General features: G+C 39.6%; 2 protein-coding genes across 7 annotated transcripts in view; one reads left to right on the top strand and one right to left on the bottom strand.

The window, feature by feature from the left end:
* The window catches only part of LOC308649276 (testis expressed protein 56-like), a gene marked incomplete at its 5' end in the record, with an annotated part of 37,229 nt that extends 35,505 nt beyond the window's left edge, over window positions 1–1,724 (top strand). The window contains one exon of the mRNA XM_081294922.1: window positions 1,446–1,724. Within this exon, the coding sequence (XP_081151048.1) occupies window positions 1,446–1,722 (277 nt within the window). The 3' untranslated portion in view covers window positions 1,723–1,724. The remainder of the gene's footprint in view (window positions 1–1,445) is intronic.
* On the bottom strand, window positions 1,711–18,706 carry ECI2 (enoyl-CoA delta isomerase 2). 6 transcript variants are annotated; one of them, XM_081294713.1, is made up of 10 exons: window positions 18,550–18,706; window positions 16,602–16,764; window positions 14,455–14,553; window positions 13,842–14,033; window positions 11,654–11,723; window positions 9,589–9,691; window positions 8,629–8,749; window positions 4,375–4,464; window positions 2,816–2,959; window positions 1,711–2,026 (listed from the first exon to the last, which is right to left on the bottom strand). In XM_081294713.1, the coding sequence occupies exons 1-10, from the start codon at window positions 18,582–18,584 to the stop codon at window positions 1,871–1,873; spliced, it is 1,173 nt and encodes a 390-aa protein (XP_081150839.1). In that variant the 5' UTR covers window positions 18,585–18,706; the 3' UTR covers window positions 1,711–1,870. The 6 variants fall into 6 exon arrangements, with proteins under 6 accessions (XP_081150839.1, XP_081150842.1, XP_081150841.1 ...); XM_081294716.1 differs by having other exon boundaries at window positions 16,602–16,754; window positions 18,550–18,664; XM_081294715.1 differs by having other exon boundaries at window positions 16,602–16,775; window positions 18,550–18,622.
* Between the last annotated feature and the right edge of the window lie 39 nt (window positions 18,707–18,745).

The following is an 18,745-nucleotide window of genomic DNA, read 5'->3' as shown; positions in this document are numbered from 1 at the left end:
TATTGGAACTCTGCCTGGGTTTTTAATTTTTTCACTAGTATATGAAAACATAAAATTGTACCTATTAATGGGATAATGTCATGTTTCATCACAATGAATATATTGTATAATGTTTACATAGGCTTAAACATATTTTATCTTTTTTCTGGGTTTTTGTCTGCATATTTGGTATTTACTGGGAGTTTACCTCAGAAAGTATGTTAGTTAGCTTTTCATCCTTGTGACAGGGTACCTGAGAAAATCAACACAGAGAAGGAAAGATTTATTTGGGGTCACTGTTTCAGAGGTTTCAGTCCAAGGTTGACTGGTTCCACTGCTTCTGGGCTTGAAGCAAGGCATAAAGAATATCAAGGTGACGGGAGCATGTGGCAGAGGAGGTTGCTCATCTCATGGCACTCAGGAAGCAAAGAGACAGGAATGAGCTGAGGACAATACTTGCCTTTCTAGGCATGTCCCAAGTGACTTGCTTCCTTCAACCAAGCTCCACCTTGTGGAGTTTCCATCGCCTCTCAATAATGCCATCAAACTATCCATCAATGGATAAATCCACTGATGAGGTCAGAGCCCTCATGATCTAATCACATTCCCAATTTTAAGGTAACCCCATCTCTAAAAACTGCTATGTTGGGGACTAAGCCTTCAACACATCAGTCTCTGGGGGGCTTTCCAGATCCAAGCCATCTCTTCAATCTCTAGGTCTTAAGATCGCCAATTATAAAAGCAACAGTGCTTACCTCATGTTAGATTTCTGGCATCTTTTTTTTTTTTTTTTTTTTTGGTAGGGGGTGATTAAATATAATGATGAGCATTAAGCACTAGTAAGTGCCCAACACAGACATAAATGGTTATTTCTAGTCATATATTTTCTATAGGACTGGACATTTTAAATACAATTATTGGAACAAAAAAGAAAAATTAGAAATAAAAAGTTACAGGTTTGGTGGGTTATTTACCTGGAAGCTGATTCTAGAAGGAAAGGTCAAAAAGGAAAAAAAAAAAAGTATTTAAAAAAGCAAAACATTCCATGCCAATTTTGTAGCCCTTGGAACTGTATCTCCAGTCCTTGTCAGGTCTCTCTTATAAAATACCACATTGGGGCTGGGGATGTGGCTCAAGCGGTGGCGCGCTCCCCTGGCATGCGTGCGGCCCGGGTTCGATCCTCAGCACCACATACCAACAAAGATGTTGTGTCCGCCGAGAACTAAAAAAAAAATATTAAAAAAATTCTCTCTCTCTCTCTCCTCTCTCACTCTCTCTTTAAAAAATAAATAAATAAAATACCACATTGAACAAGAATGAGGGCTCCATACCAATAAGGAGCACTGCTCTCCAATGAAACAACCCGTTTCCCCTCCATGCCTCTTTATTAAATTGGGGGAAAAAAAGAAACTAAGATTCTTATTTGTTTTCTAGTAACTTGCTCCTTGCATTTGCTCCCTTGCTAGATGGCTGAAAAAGGACATGCAACCCATCGAGGATCTCAAGTCAGTAATTCAAAGGATGTCAATGTTCGGCCCGATTCAGTCAGTCACCGCGTGTGGACGTCAAAGTGCTGTAGTGGTGTTCAAGAATGTAACTTCAGCGTGTAAAGCCGTGAACGCTTTCCAAAGCAGGATCCCAGGCACAATGTTCCACTGTTCCTGGCAGCATCGATTCATGTCAAAAGATGTAAGACTTTCTAGTTCCAATAACCTATGTGAATTCTTAAAGCTTGTTTCATAAGTTTTTATTCATTAGGGCTGTAAGTAAAATATTCTCATCATAACTGACATACAGCACTGGAAAAAGGCCCAGTGAAGTTTATTTAGTTAAAATCAGCACTAACCGCATACCCTTCCTTTGATGGTCTTAACTCTTCTCTAAGTGGTTGTCACAGTTTTGATTTTCTGGATACAAAGTTCATGAGAGCATTCATGCATTCCTCTGACAGCCACCTTCCCTGGAGGACAGTGCATTCTTCAGCATTAACGGCATGTAGCTTTTCTTTCTCATTACTTCTGATCAACTCCTTTGAAATCCTCAAGGACTGATAAAACAAAACCAACAGGAAGGTTAAGAGTTCTTCTAACAGCAGTGGGATATTCAGTAATTCTGGTTCTTATTTCTCCCATGTTCACTTAACTAATCCTGTAAGACACATGTGTAATAATAAGACAGTGCTTCTCAACCTTTTATGTGCATATGAATCACCTTTGTAATTCTGGGGCAGGTCTATGATTATGTTTTCAAAACATTTCAGATGAATGCTAAAACTTCTGATTCCAGGATCACATTTTGAATAGCAAGAATAAAAGAGCAGTCAGTCATTAACTACCCCATATAAAAAAAAGTAACAATCTCCTTATTGTGAAACCTCTCTGGTTTTTCATCTGAATTCCAAAGTAAAAAAACTCAGAAACTACTGCTTATAATCTAAAGTTATCTCCACAAAGAATTTCCCCTTGGCCCTGTACCATAGGAACGAAATATCTATTTCATAAGTTTTATAAAAATCAGTATTTCCAACATCATTAGTTATTTTTTTAAAGATTTTTTTTTTTTAGTTGTAGATGGACATCATGCCTTTATTTTATTTGTTTATTTTTATGTGGTGGCAAGGATGGAAACCAGTGCCTCATACATGCTAGGCAAGACCTCTGCCACTGAGCTACAGCTCCAGCACTAACAGTAATCATTTTTAACCTCAAATTTAGATGTGCTTAAAATCAACTAACGATAATGTCTTTTCTTTGTGACTTATTCCCTTAAGGTTTACACATTTTTCCCCTGGGGAAATTATTTTCAAGGTTTCTATAAGTAAAAGGTGAAGACTTACATTTGTGGGGAGCTTTGCATATGCTTTCAGCCTGGTCCAAACTTCTTTCTGGAAAGTGCTTTCAGGAAAAACTTCTGTAACGAGGCCTCGAGCACATGCCTCTCCTGCTGTTAACTTCTTCCCAAAAATAAGCATCTCAGCTGCCTGAAATAAAAAGCAAAGTTAAGATACTACCTTAATAAAAACAAAATTTAAGTTAACTGCAGAACTGACTGCTTTCAGAAGGCAAAGATTTGTTCATGGTCTTTTAAAGTTGCTTATATTCTCAATGAGGGAGAAGCTGATGACCTCAATGGGGCAACAGTTTGCAAACTGTGTGTGGAGACCACTGCAGGCTTCCATCTCTGCAAGGGCTAAACAGGCAACCATTTTTGTCCACCCAGGTTTGAAGAGGTAAGAACGGGCAAAGGCAGAAAGGACCTGAACCACGGCAGCTGAGCTAATGCTTTATAAACTATAATGATTACAAAAAAGGGTTAAATAACAACAACTCACAGTTATTGGGTCAAATGCTAGACATTTTCAAAATTCCATTACCTCGTCCTTTAGCTCTGATAAACCTGGTTTAGCTTTGACAGTTTTCTTTACCTATGTAGGCACTCAAATTATTCTACTTGACTTAAAGAAAGTAAAGATGACTCAAATTGCATTTCTTAAAAAAAATAAAAATAAAAAGCCCATGAGATGATTAAGTGGATGTCCTTTCTCTGTTTGCAATTTGTCTTCCAGAAAAGCAAACACTATTCCAAGTGCTCTAAGCCTTCAAGTTGGTTCTGCTCCACTTTCCAAACCTGTATAATGATTTGGGGTATATGGCAGCAAAATGAGATTAAAAGAAGAAATATTTTCATCAAAAACCTAGCAGCCAATGAACAGGCACAATTTCACCCCCGGCCTCTGAGATCAGGAAGCATGTTGGCTAAGCCTTTCCCTATGCCACGCTCTCCAGCTGTGTCACAATCCCTGGAGTCATGTACCAAGCATGGGTAACTAGGTTTCCATAACCACAGGGAAAGACCCGAGCAGCCACTTGGGAGTGGCTTGGGAGTCTCTTAATATCTTTCAAAACAGGCTGACAGAAAGGCTGTTGCTATTGGGAGTGGCTTTGGAAACCTCCACGAGGCCCCACATTTCCAAGTATTTCATATGACTCTGAAAGTGAAGATGCTGGTGAACCATGTTCAGTGGATGTGGCTCATCCATTTAGTAACTAAGTGGCCCTCAGCTGAGCAGACCTAGGGGGCTGGACACAGTCCTTGTCCTCCCACTATGCCACAGCTGTGGAGAACCAGATCTTGTGCTGCTTGCAATGAGATAGCATCAGGCAACTGGCTGAAAGGAGTGACCCAGTTTGGGAAGTTGCAGAAAATTTCCAATTTTCTTTAAGACCAGACACTTCCTAAAGCTTGGTTCCTCCACTTGTAAAACCCTTAGAGTTGGAGGTCAAATAGTTTCTATCTCTTTGTACGTATCAGTAAGGGAAAGAAGAGAGAGTATGGGGTTATATTTGGAAGAGGAATGAAACATTAAACATTACTTTTAAGCTTCCCAGAAGTTACCTTGGCGGGGCCCATTATCTTCGGAAAAGTGTAAGAGGCACATCCCTCTGGGCTTTGGCCAAGTTCACTAAATGGAGTGTGAAATGTTGCCTATTTGGGGGGAGGGGAAGAAAAGAAAACCATTTTAAAAAAATCACCACTTAATCATAATTTCAAAATGCTTAACAAAAAAATGTAGATTAGGATTATGCAGTGTGAAATCCACTCTTTTCAAGTCTTTATTCAATGACACAGTATATTTTTATCATGGCCTTTGGTGGTCAATCCCTTCCTTCTTGCCATCCCTGTGCAATCACTAATTGGCTTTCTGTCCCTGTAGTCTGGCTTTTCTAGCATGCTATATAAATGGAATCCTATGTTCCAAAGCCTTTGAGTCTCACTTCTGTCCCCTGGCCTAAAGCTTCTGGGAATCACCACACTGTTGCATATTAGCCTGCTTCTTGTTACTGTTGAATAGAAATCCACTGTAGGGATAATTTGTATAATTTGCTTACCCATTTGCCATTGGAAATGCCACTGGTATTGTTTCCAGTACTTTGTGCACAAAACTGTTCAGGAAAATATCAAGTTGTTTTGATATACACAATTTCTATTTGTCAATTACTCCTCAATGAAGCTGAAGAAAAATTAAATATTTTTCAGATAATTCTAACAAAATAAGGTTGTTGTGAAAAGGTAGCTCTGGGTAAACATGTTTTCAGTACTTGTTGGTGAATACCCACCAGTGTAATTGCTGGGTTGTGTGGAAAGTTACGCTGAACTTAAGAGAATAGCAGAGTCTGGACACTACTACCAGCCCCATTTGCTCCACCTCCTCACTATACTTTATTATCAAAAGTCCTTTTAATTTTAACCATATTTATGGGTGTGGAGCAGTCTCACCTTGTCCTAGTTTACATGTTGCTAATGATCAATGATGTTGAGCATCTTTTCATGTACTTATTAGTCATGTTCACATCTTTGGTGAAGAACTGCTTACGTATTTTTCTTGGTGTTTTTAAAGTTAGACTCTTAACCTTCTTTTTATTGATTTGTAAGTTGTCTTTTATATTCAGGTTATGAGTCTTACTGTAAATCTCATGCAAATAATAATATTCTGGTGTGGATTATCTCTCCATTTTCTTTTTTTTAATTTATTTTTTAGTTGTAGTTGGACACAACACAATACCTTTATTTTAATGTGGTGCTGAGGCTTGAACCCAAGGCCTCACGCGTGCTAGGTGAGCACTCTACCACTGAGCCACAACCCCAGTCCTCTCTCTCCATTTTCATAATGGGTGTTTCTCATATAGTTTCAAAAGTCATTTACTTTCTTTTCTGTGAAGGATTTATTCCTCTCTACTGCCCATTTTTATATTAGGTTGGTGATCTACATAGATATATCTTAAAATATTAAGAGAGATTAGCCTGTTATGTGGGTTGAAAAATTGTTTCAATTTTCTCAATCTTTCATTTGTCTTGGTGACTTAAGAGTTTTTAATTCAACCCCCACCCCCGATTGGTGTTAGATACTAAATCAATCTTGATATTGCTTATTTGGAATATAATCATTTTTAATATTTTTCTAGATTTACTATTTTAAAATATTAAGTATTTTTCTATGTTCTTGATGACCAATAAATCTTTATGAAGGAGAATTAATTTATAACTGATAAGATATAAAAGAATATTTAGATTTTACTTCCTATAGTCAAACGTGGTCTTTTTTAATGCATATTTCTCAGAAGATATAAATGTATAATGTATGCAACATATAAAGAAAAATATAAAAGAACATATCATTCATTAATATCATTCATCTTTTTCTCCCCTCATAAAGAAATATTATTCCAAGAATAAGTGAGGCTGGGTACAGTGGTACAGGCCTATAATCCTAGTGATTTGGGAGGCTGAGGCAGGAGGATCACCAGTCCGAGGCCAGCCTAAGCAACTTAGAGAGGCCCCAAGCAACTCAGCAAGACCCTGTCTCTAAATAAAATGTTAAAAAAGGCTGGGGATGTGGCTCAGTGGTTAAGTGCCCCTGGGTTCAATCTCTGGTACAAAAAAGAAAAAACAGTGAGATGACACAGCCTAAAAATATCACCTGAAAACTGAATGAAAATACCAACCAGACCTAAGGGGCCACAGACACATACAAACAAACTGATGATCAGCAGCAATTAGAATGTTTATTTGATAAAGCAGCAGACGTAGTTAGGGTGTAAACTCTGGCATCAGACCGCTTGGTGCCTCTGGGATAGTCCCTTCCCCTTTCTGTGCCAGTTTCCCATCTGTAAAATGGGTATGAAAGTAACTATCTCACCGGGATGTTGGTGGAATATGTGAACGTGTGCGTGTGTGATGTGCACTAACAGAGTGCCTAGTACACAGTGAGCACTCAGATCCTTACTTTTATGACATAACTTCTCCCTGTGCATTAACTCATTTGCTAACAGAAAAGCTACCAAGCATTATTCACCACAGCTCATAAGGAAAAATGGTCAGAGTGAACTAATCACTGTTTGACTATGTGGGTTAAATATGGGCCCATGATTTAATGTGGTATTTATTCATGAAGCCAATGATGATAAATCCTAAGGAATTCCTACAGTAGTGAAAAATCAGATGTCTCTCACAAGGCGGCAGATGAGAAAATTTTACCAGCACATAAACAAAGTCATTTGAAGAATCTGACAACTCTAGAGTCATTATTAGTTCTACAGTAAATATCCTAGGGTCGAAGTTCTGAGATAAATGTTATTGTGTCTTTCTTACAATGATGAAGTCTGGAAACGGACTGTGGCTCCAGCAGTCAGGGACTGGTTACATTAGAGTAGTTATATAAACCAGACACTAGCACTGTTTAGCTCTGAGAGGTAAAATTAAAGACTACTTAAAAAAAGACTGTGTATATGCAAGGTGCATATGACATGCTATAATAAAATACATATGTAGTGAAATAGTTGCTATTGTGAGCAAATTAACAATCTATCACCCTCACCTTTATCCCACTCTGACACATACATAACAGCACGTATAATTTACTCATTTAGCAAAGATCTTGATTACAATATGCTATTATTAACTATGGTCCTCACGTACACGGGGTCTTTTGATCCTACATATTTCCTACTCTGTATTCTTTGACCTATACTTTCCCATTTTCTGTCCCTGTGGAATTTTGAAAAATTTAGAAAAGTACACACACACACACACACACACACACACACACACACACACTCTCTCTCTCTCTCTCTTTTTTTTTTTTTTGGTACCAGGGATTGAACCCAGGGGCACTTAACCATCGAGCCATATTCCCAGTCCATTTTTATATTTTATTTTGAGCCAGGGTCTCACTACGTTGTTTAGAGCCTTGCCAAGCTGTTGAGGCTGACTTCAAACTTTGATCCTGCTGCCTCAGCTGCCCGAGTTGCTGGGATTACAGACTTGTGCCATCACACGCAGCTGCATGGAGTGATTTTTAACTTAACATTTTTCTTTGTACTTTTCTATAATTTTCAAAATCTTATTTTCCATGATGATAGAAACAAACTCTGGTAAGTACAAAAACTAAAATATTTAATTCAATGGTGAACATATGGCTATACTTTTTTAAAAAATTTTTTTCAGTTGCAAAAGGACACAATATCTTTATATTGTTTGTTTATTTTTATGTGGTGCTGAGTATCTAACCCAAAGCCTCACACATGCAAGGCAAGTGCTCTACCCCTGAGCCAAAACCCCAGCCCTGGCTATACTTTGTTTTGGGGAAGGAACTTCTCAGAGATTCAGTTCTCTTATAAGAAAACCAAAGTATAGAGTATGTAATAACAACAATAATGAGCACATATAATAATCATCATTCTTATTCTAAAATTCTAAATACTAGGATTCATTTAGGGATCAAATAGTCAACTTGCACAACCTGAAATGATGCCATTTTCTTTTTGAAAACCAGCTTTTAAGTGTATCCTTAATCTTTCAGAGTAATATGAAAATGGAATGTTGAATAACTACTTATCATTTGATCAGAATACAGAACCATCAGCACTGGACACTGTCAACCATAATACTGGTGTTTAGCAAAATTCAAGTTAATAATGAAGGAAAAATAAAATCTATCCAATTGAGCTAATTTTTTGGAGATTGATCTAAATACAGTCCATCCTACTACAGCCACGTGTAACCAGCTACTACCAACAATGATAAAACGATCCGGAGGATCTCACTTCATTCCAGTGGCCTGGCTTCCCATGTTTCTGGGAGCTGACTTACTTTGTCGGATGCATACACGACATCAAATAGCCCCAGAAGGGTGACCACGATTCCCACAGCTGGGCCATTTATCACTGCAACCAGAGGCTTAGGAAAATCTATAAAAGCATCTACAAACTCCCTATGAAAAAGGAAACAGAAAAGCATTAAATGTTCCAAGCGGGCAAGGAAGTTTGAATCTGAGAATAAATTTGAGACCCTGGCTCAAAATAAAATATACACACCAGCCAGCAGTGCTCCCTGCCTGGCCACTTCCTGGTCTTCCCCCCAGAATCACTAAGGACACCCCCCCTGTATGGCTCCTGATGGAAGCTCAGCAGCGAATCCTACAGGCCAAAACTCGTTCAGATCCTGTACCATGGGCAGTGAGTTCAGAGATTACGACAGGTGACTGAGCACACACTGTGCTATCCAGCATGGTGGGACTCAGACTCAGTGGGACAGAGAGGACAGGAAGAGCAAAGCTCTCACAGAGGTCTTCTGTGTCTTTCAAGACTACTTCAGTCTCCTGTCACCAGCACTCATGGAAATCATCCACTGCCCTGACCTGAGGAGAATGTGCTAAGTTCCCCTGCCTCAATACGAGAGAATTTTATTTCCAATTCTAGTTCACCTCCTGCCTTCTAGTCAATCTCATGTAGAGTGGCCGGATGGACAGGGGACAGAAGTCAAGGTGATAGAATGATAGAATGAATGTCCACCTACTATCAGAGACTTGGAGAAATAAGCTTGTTCAAAGTCACAGTTAACTGCATCAGCAGAGAAGTAGGCATTTCACTTTTGCTCAAGTAAATACCACTTTGATATATAAAAATGAACCCCAGGAGGCTGGGCTGTAGCTCAGTGGTTGAACATGTGCCTTGTGAGGCACTGGGTTCAATCCTCAGCATCACATAAAAATTAATTAAATAAAGATATAAATATAAATGAACCCCACGATCAGACAAATGTCACTCTTACCTCAGTAAAATGCTAGCATTTTTAGCTGTCTCCTCTATTGAATTGGGGGGAACATCTGTGAAGTTAGTCAGATCATTCCCACTACTGTAATAATCACCATTTCCTGTAAACAAGAAAACCGATCACCATTCATTTATATATGCATTCGCTCTGTAACACCCGAGAATCTACCATGTGCCAGGCTCTAGGTGCTAGTCACTGAAAATACACTGGTGAACCAGCTATGGTTCTTGTCCTAATTTATAGACCAGCAAATTAGCTGGACATTGGTTTAAAAACACAATAATAAGTTAGGCACAGAGGTGCAGGCCTGTAATCCTAGCAGCTTGGGAGGCTGAGGTAGGAGGATCTCAAGTTTGAGGTCAGTTTGGTCAAGTCAGTGAGATCCTGTCTTGAAATAAAAAATGACGAGGACTAGGGTTGTAGCTCAGTGGTAAAGGGCCCCTGGGTTCAATTCCCAATAATGGCAAAACCAAAACCACTCCCCACAAATGTAGAGAAGGTAACTAAGAGACAAAAGAGAAGTGTCTGATGATACGAATAAGGATCATGAGTTTGGTCTAGTCAGGGAGTTAATGGAGGGACTTTCCTATGAAAAGGGAAAATTGAATTGAGATATGGAGGAGTGGCAAGGCTAGAGAGGGAGAGAATAGGAAATAAATTCACACAGAGGGAACTAATGTGCTGAGGGTCTACACAGGGGTGTACTCCATGCGTACGATGGGCTGGAAAAAATAACCATGGCTGATGTAGAAATAGCCAGGGGAAGAAGACAAAGAATGAAGATGAGTAGGACAAGACTGTTGGGCTTTCTAAATCCTACTAAGAAGTCCTGTCTTTATTTTAAGATATATTGAAGATGTGTGTGTGCCTGTGTATTTTTTTTTTTTTTTTTTTTTTTTTGGTACAGGGGATTGAATCCAGGGGCTTCACCACTGAGTCACATGCCCAGCCCTTTTAATTTCTTATTTTGAGACAGGGTTTAAGTTGCTAAGTCTGGCCTTGAACTTGTGATCCTCCTGCCTCAGCTTCCCAAGTTACTGGGATTACAAGTGTACATTACCACACTAGTATTAGTATAATCTACATACAATAAAATGATCAGTTCTTAAATGTTCAGTTTAATGAGTTCTGATCACTGTATTTACCTGCATGATCACCATCCAAAACAAGACACAGTGATCCCCACTCCTTATCCTCCAAGATGTTCCACAGATGCCTCAAACCTTGCAACAGAACCAAACTAGTATATAATATTTTGTTCCCCAGTCAGCCCTTCATATCTGTGGGTTTCACATCTGTGGATTCACCAACAGAAAATTTATGCCTAGGTACTGAACACGAACCAACTCTTTTTCCTTAATATAGTATGACAATTATGTCAGCACTGACATTTTATTAGGCACTATAAATAATCTAGTGATAATTTAAAGTTTACAGGCAGATGTGTATACGTTCTATGCATATAATGTACCATTTTATATAAGGAACTTAAGCATCTGCAGATTTTGGTATTACTTGGGGTATACCATCATTCTGGAATGTTCCCAGGGTTTTTTCTGTAGTTACATTATCCCACCTGCCTCAAAGCAGTCACTTTAGGACATCAACCACTTTAGACTAGAACTTTTGTCTATTGCAAACCTTTATATAAAGTGAATGATACAATATGTACTCTTGTAATTGGCTTATTTTGTTGAAATATGCTTTAAAGACTCATCCATGTTCTTGTGCAGTTATGTGTTACTTTTTATTGCCGAGTAGCATTCCATTGCATGAATAGTCAACAATTTATTTATCCAGCTGGTTTAAGACATCTTTTGCTTTGGCTACTGTGAATCAGGCAGGCCATCATGATGGTTCTTGTTCAAGCCATGTTGGGATACATGCTTATCCTTGAATTATTAAGGAGTGGGTAGCCCAGGTCTATTATATGGTTATATATTTATAAATTAAAGCATTGCAATACTGGAAAACATCTTCACACTTTTTCACTTAATTTCCTATTTAGTGGAAGACTCTCCAAAATAGAAATTTAATTAAGAAGTCCAAGAAAATGTCTTACCTGTAAAAACAGTTATGGCTGAATTATCCGTGCTTGCAGCTTTAAGTGCATGAATAATTTCTTTATACATCTATGTGAAGGGGAAGATGAGGAAAAGAACACTGAAAATAAGAACTCTCAGTCAGTGGACTCACTCTGTCAACATACAAGTCTGCTCTCACCAAACCTTTATATTGATTATATTTTAACAGCCAAAAAATGGACCAATATGCGGGGCATGGTGCCGAACTCCTGTAATCCCAGTGGCTCGGGAGGCTGAGGCAGGAGGATCATGAGTTTAGAGCCAGCCTCAGCAACAGCGAGGTGCTAAGCAACTCAGTGAGACCCTCTTGAATTAAAAAATATAAAAAAGGGCTGGGGATGTGGCTTAGTGATTGAGTGCCCTGAATTCAATCCTTGGTACCTGCTCCCCCACTCCAAAAAAAGTGGACCACGATACCTAAAAGGATTTTCGTTTGTTTTTTAATTATTTGATGCATATAATATACCAGGCACTTTGGTAGATGCAGAGGAGCTAAAACCACTTTGTTTTTAAAGTGAGCAAAAAGGATGCAGACCTTAAGCTTTTAGAATTAATACAGGAGATTACTATGCTCAAATGGAGCCACGGGTCTAAAGCATGAAGCAGCGTGAAGCTCATGGGAGGTGCTGAGGTTTGTTGAGGATGGCTGACGTAGGAGATGGTCAGAGAAAACTTTCCACAAAGCAATATCCTGCTGTGACCTCAAGAAAGAATAGGTGTCTGGACAGTCTGGGAAGTGGTAAAGAATGCCACAGGCTAAGATTTCCAAGACACTGTAATAGTATTCAAGGACAATGCTCTCTAAATTTTAAATCAGCAACACATCTAAAAATCTTGGACATGTTGCTATTGCTATTAATGCATTTAAAATAGGTACCTCGGGCTGGGGTTGTGGCTTAGTGGCAGAGCACTTGCCTAGCATTTGTGAGGCACTGGGTTTGATCCTCAGCACCATATGCAAATAAAATTAAAAAAAATAAAGGTACATCAACAACTAAAAAAATATTAACAAAAATAAAGTAGGTGCAGTCTCTATCGTAGCTGACATTTCCATGTGGGAAAGAATGATGAAGAGGGCTGATATTTATGGATATAATAACACTGAAAAAGTTAAGGTATAGACTTTACATAATGCATGAACAAAGATGTAGTCATTTCCACTGAGGGAGGGAACAGAAAATAATTCCTTTACTATAGTAATGACACAGCATGGAAAGGTCAGTGGCATAAGCCAGATTTAGAATAAGTATATATAGATTTTCTTGCTGATTAGCTATGTGAACTTAAGTGTCTTCTTGTCTATTTTATTGTTAAATAACAGTAATAGGCTTCTTTTAAAAAATACAGCTCTGTGCAGAAAGTGCTAACTCTTATTAGGCACCTGGGAAGACTAGCTATTAGTGTCAGGGTTACATAGAAACGAGTTAGGGTAAACGGAAATACAATTTTGAAAATTAAATGCCTTATCAACTATATGACCGTCATGAAATGCTTACTTAAGAATATTTTTTAAAAAATCATAAAAAAAAAGAATATTTCAGATCAGTATGTTCTCTGTTCTACACTGCAGAAACACAATCGTTATAATCCCACTGAGCACTGGATAAATTCCCAGTAATTTATTTCATGTGGGAAAGGGCTGAAGTCCTTATTTTGTTATCTTTCTAGTTCAGGGACAAATTCAAAGTTGTCCTGGTAGAGCACAGTGGGGTTAGGGTTTACTGAAGACAAAGTCCTTTTCTCCTCTATTCATATAAAATAAAACTCCGTAAGAGCAGAAAAGTCCAACTGACAGTCAGACACTTTTGGGGGGCAGTTTATACTAATCTTAGAGTGCCTCTCTGCATATTCTCTTGTATCAACACATATTTCATTTATATTAACTTAACTGATTTGTGCTTCTATTCATAGGAAAATCTCAGTGCCCTTTGGATACATTGCTCCGACTCAAAACTCACAAATCCTAAACAAAACATGGCCAACCCGAAGAAAACAGTGGCCACTATTAATGATCTTGAACAAACCAAACCAGAGACATTTTTAAAATAGAAATAATGTTGAAGCTCAATAGTTTCTTTTTCTCTTTCTTTCTTTCTTTTTTGAGTGGAACAAAGAAAAGAAGAGGAAAAGAAAAACAGGACACACTCGCAAGGCGGGGAACATTACCGAAGTGGTGATGGCGTTTTTTTTGGTGGGCCGGTTAAACATGATCTTTGTGATGCCATCCTGAGAGGTCACTATGATGTTTTCAGATCCCGGTTGTTTCTCGTTGGCTGCTGCAGGCTTCACTTGGCTAGAAGACTCAGACGAAGGACTCAAACTGGACACCAAATCCACATAGTTCTGCCTAGCAGTTTCCTGAAGAGTAGATGACAAAGAGGTTCAGCTGACAGTCAATGAATAAGCACTTTGAGAAACATAATATGCTAACGATTAGCAGGCTGCAATAAATAAAAGAGTTCAAAGGCTCTGTTGATAATGGCTTGGTGAGAAGCACCAAGCTTCATTAGATGTCTGGCAAAGAAAATAAAAGGCAACTGGGTGTAGTGGCACATGTCTGTAACCTCAGTGGCTTGGGAGGCTGAGGCAGGAGGATCATAAGTTCAAGGCCAGCCTCAGCAACTTACTGAGGTCCTAAGCAATTTGTGAGACCCTGTCTCTCAAGGCCAGCCTCAGCAACTTATCGAGGTCCTAAGCAATTTGTGAGACCCTGTCTCAAAAAACAAAAACAAAAACAAAACAAAACAAAACCCTCGCAGAGTATAACAAGTAAATTCACCTTGGGCAGGCTGCCAAGGGCATTCCATGCATCCCATTTGGCTTTATTGATGAAGTCCAACATGCTTGGTTTGGGTGTGTTACAAGGTCCTTCAGTGGCCTATGAAGAGGAGAGGGGTGATTAATGGCCAAATGTCCATGAAAATTGGAGCCCTAAATATTTAAGATCCATAAAATCCACAGATAGCATGAATGTCTCCCCCCATATAAATATAAAATATATATTTTATATAGAATCACCTGAACTCTCCTCTCACCCTCTTTTAACATTGTTGCTGAAAACACACACACAAAAAGATTGGAGAGAGAAAAGGTGCTATTGGATTAGTCCCTAAAATAAGTTATAACTACCTGCATATGGAAATAATGCAAGAGAAAGGCTCTGGGAAAGTGCTATCTGAAAAATTCTAATAGTTCCTTATTTTTACACTGATGATCATATATTTCACAAAAACATTCAAGCCAACCATTTTCAAAAGAACTAGCCAACAAATATTTGGAAACCCACAGTACATTCTGAAAGCCCATCTATAGGAGCAAAAACCACACTGCTTGGGTGGCAGATTTCTGGTAACTGGACAACAGAATTGTAGCTGGTGGAGGGAGGGGTGTGGGCTGTCAGAACCACTAGCTCTCAGGAAACTTCACTGAAGGACATGTCAGTGAAAAGCAAAGAGCAATTATAGTTTATTTACTCGAGGTTAGGTGGAGTGGGTGTCTTGAGATAAACATCCTGTTCAGCTACTTCTTAGCATGGCAATTTAAAACTCCATGTAAAAATTTCTAAATTTTGTAATACAGTAAAAGAGGAAAGGGAGTAAAGGATGATGACTGAGTCATCCTGCAAGTGAGCCATCTGAAAAGTCGGAGGGAACAGAATCCATAAGATAAGGGTTTGACCTTATTGGCTGATCACTCTCACTTCTGACACCAGTTTTTGAGGTATGGGGGGGGGGGCGGGTATTCCCAAGACTACCCTCAGGTTCAATAATTCACTAGAAAAAGTCACAGAACCCACTGCAAGCTGTTATACTCATGGCTACAGTTTTTTTTACAGATTAAAATCAGTCAAGGGAAAAAGCACATAGGACAGAGCTCATAGCACAAGCAAATGTGGCAATTCTGTTATCCTCTCCCCAGGGAGTCGGGACCGTGTAACTCAGAATCTGTGTGTGACAATATTCAAAGTCTTGCCAAAGAAGCTCATTTCAGCTTTATGTCCAGAGTTTTTACCAGGTCTGTATCATGCAAGCCTTATCAGAGAAACTGAAGCCCCCACCCTGTATTGTACCTGGTGAGGCCGACTCCCTACCCTAAATCACAATGTGAGACTGTCCAGGCACACAAAGGCACGCCAATCAAGAATATATAGTTCAAGGGTTTAGAGATTATCTCTCCACATTGGAGGGGCAAAGCCTTGTATGGCAAAGTTCATACCAATCATCTAACAGAAAAATAACATAGGAGATCAGAGTGGCAGATGTGCCAGGGGAATCTTTGGCATTATACCTTCAAAGCTTTGGTTTTTTTCAATTTGCTATAAAAAATTTCAAACACAAACCAAAGTATAATATTAAAATGAGTCCCTAATACTCCACTGCTCAGATTGAACAATTTTCAAATTTTTCCTTGCTTCATCTATTTTCTTTCTTTTTGGCTATTTTTAATGAATCCCAAACATCAGGCTACCTCACCCCTCCACATTGAGGATACATTTCTTAAAAAACAGTTACATTTTCTTAGATAACCATGACATCATTAATAATTCCTATATAGTTTCTAAAACTCAGTCCATATTCAAATCTCCCCAGCTGTCTCAAAATAACTTTTCAGTTGATTTATTCTAATCAGGAGTCAAATAAGGTCTACACATTTGAATGTTATATTTTTAAAACCTCTTATGCTTTAGAGTGACCCTGAGGTGTTACGTTGTGCCTTACTAGTATTTCAAGTCCCAAAACAAAACACACACACATACTCACACACACACACACATACTCACACAAACAGCCCATCTATACTCTTCAGACAAAAAGGCAACCATACACTCAAAATATTAAATTGCATTTTAGTAGACCTACAGCAAATGTATTTAAGGAGTCATTTGCTCAAAATGTCTCTAAATAATGTCAGACTTTAGGCATTTACCTGCTTATACAGGGCATAGAGTTTTAGCTTCACTTCATTTCCTGGATCCTTCGTCAAGAGTTTCAATTGATTCCTTGCATTTTCAAAGTCCTTCTCACTGGCTCTCATTGCTGTTCTGCTCATGTGCAGCTGAACTACTGGGAAGCGAAGGACCTGCAGAAGACTACAAATAGCCTGATTCTATTTATTTCCAGTCATATTTCTGCAGCCTTATATCTTATTGTTCTCACCACATACACATGCCAAAATGCCGTGTAAATATTTTCTTTATACTTGTCCCAGGAAGAGAAATCAACATAGAAGCTAATAGTAGTAATTTTAAGATCATAAGAGTTTTTTTTTTTGGGGGGGGGGTGGCGATGCTGGATATTGTACTCAGGGGCACTTGACCACTGAGCCACATCCCCAGCCCATAATTTTAAAATAATGGAAAAAAATCTGCAATTCAGCGAGGCATTTTTATGCAATTCAAAACCACCAGCAGGAAAGTTTGTCCGTGTAAATTTTGTTACAGGCAAGAAATAAATGAAATGCACTCAAGACAGAAGCTGGCAGAACAAGGGATTAGGATGCACAGAACTTAGTGGCGAGTCCTAAGGTCCTGAAACAGCGTCTGCACTCACTGATTAGTTATATGTAACTATTAATCAGGTCAATTCTAGGCGACAAAACACTTGTCCCAACATACACACAGTGGAAGGAGGAAGACACAAGAAATGTTCAAAAGGACAGATGAACAGTTGGAATTCCACACACATCTTCTCAGGAAGGTAGGAAGGAATCTACCTGTGCAGGAAAGTAGTCAGTGAAGCAGGCTCAGCAAGTGTACTCCATCCTCACAGGATACAAGACAGACAGGCGCAGAGCAGAAACAGCAAGCAAGGGCAGGGGGTTAAGTTTTTAAGCACCCAAGTGAGATGGTGAACTTCAAAGCACAGTACTGAGGCTAGAAGCAAAAAATTGGACGTTCACAATGATGACCTGAATAATAAAGTTAAGGGCATTAAAAATAATTAAAACAATAGATACAAATAAAGCCCAAACCTAGCAATCATCATCACCTTCTTTGCATTTATGTTACTTGCAAATGGTACAAGGACCTCAAGGTTTAAATCCTGAGATATCAGTAATTCTGTAAAATCCGCTTACAATAATTTCTCCCAACCCCCACTTTTTTGTGGGGACTCAATTTTACCTGAATTTGGCACAGGGAAAATTTCAAGTAGAAAATAAAGAACAATTTAAAATGTCTTTAATGGGCTTAAATATGCAACTTCCCACCAAACTTAGCTATTTTAAAATGAATTCTGGGTCTTAAAAACATATTGCAAAATTACGACCATTTAAGATAATAAAATCGCTCATAATTCTACCACTTCAAAGCAATCACCAAGTTCCAGGTTTTGTTTCGTACACAGATTCTTTTGGGGTGGTTTACAAGCAACATTACTTGTTTGACTTAACATTATAACTCGTGTGTTCTCCAAAAGAAGCAGAGTTTCCAGCCCACTTTGGTGACAAGGGCTTTTCTATAGCGCTCAGCAAACAAGCAAACCCGTGTTTAAACGCTCTACTCAGGTTATCAAAAGACACTGTGCACCCGGGTAAGTACCCGAGCAGCGGGGGCGGCTCTCCCACCGGGAACCAGTTTCGGAAGGGCGCGTGCGCGAGGCGCGTAAGCGGGCGGAGGCCTGAGGGACCCTCCAAAGTGAGGTCCTCCGAAGTCCCCGGCCTCCAGAGGGTGCATCCTGACTCTCCTGGGCCCAGCGGAGGAGGAAGGCACGCTGTGAAGGTCACCCTCTCGCTGGAAAACCACGAAGGCAAAATCCTGCAGCTGCCCAGACCAGATAACAGCGCGGCTCTCGCGAGACTGGCGGGAGGCAACCACGCAAGGGCAGCGGTGTCCGGCAGGCGACTTTGGGCCGGGCGGCCGAGGCGTCAACCTTACCTCGGACTCCAGCAACGGGTCAGCCTCCCTGCCATGGTAGCTACCGCGAGCCCCGACGAGGACGGAACCGAACGGGACGGGACAGGGGCGGAGTCAGGATGTAGCACGCGACGTGGGCGGGGCCGAGGCTGGGGGCGTGGCCCGGGTTGGGGGCCGGGTCGAGGCGCGGGAAAGCTGCCAGGAAAGGAGGGACCGC

The sequence above is a fragment of the Spermophilus citellus genome (assembly GCF_964194105.1).
Source record: "Spermophilus citellus genome assembly, chromosome: 5".
In the NCBI taxonomy this organism is placed as follows: domain Eukaryota; kingdom Metazoa; phylum Chordata; class Mammalia; order Rodentia; family Sciuridae; genus Spermophilus; species Spermophilus citellus.
This window is presented reverse-complemented; position numbering and strand designations above follow the sequence as displayed.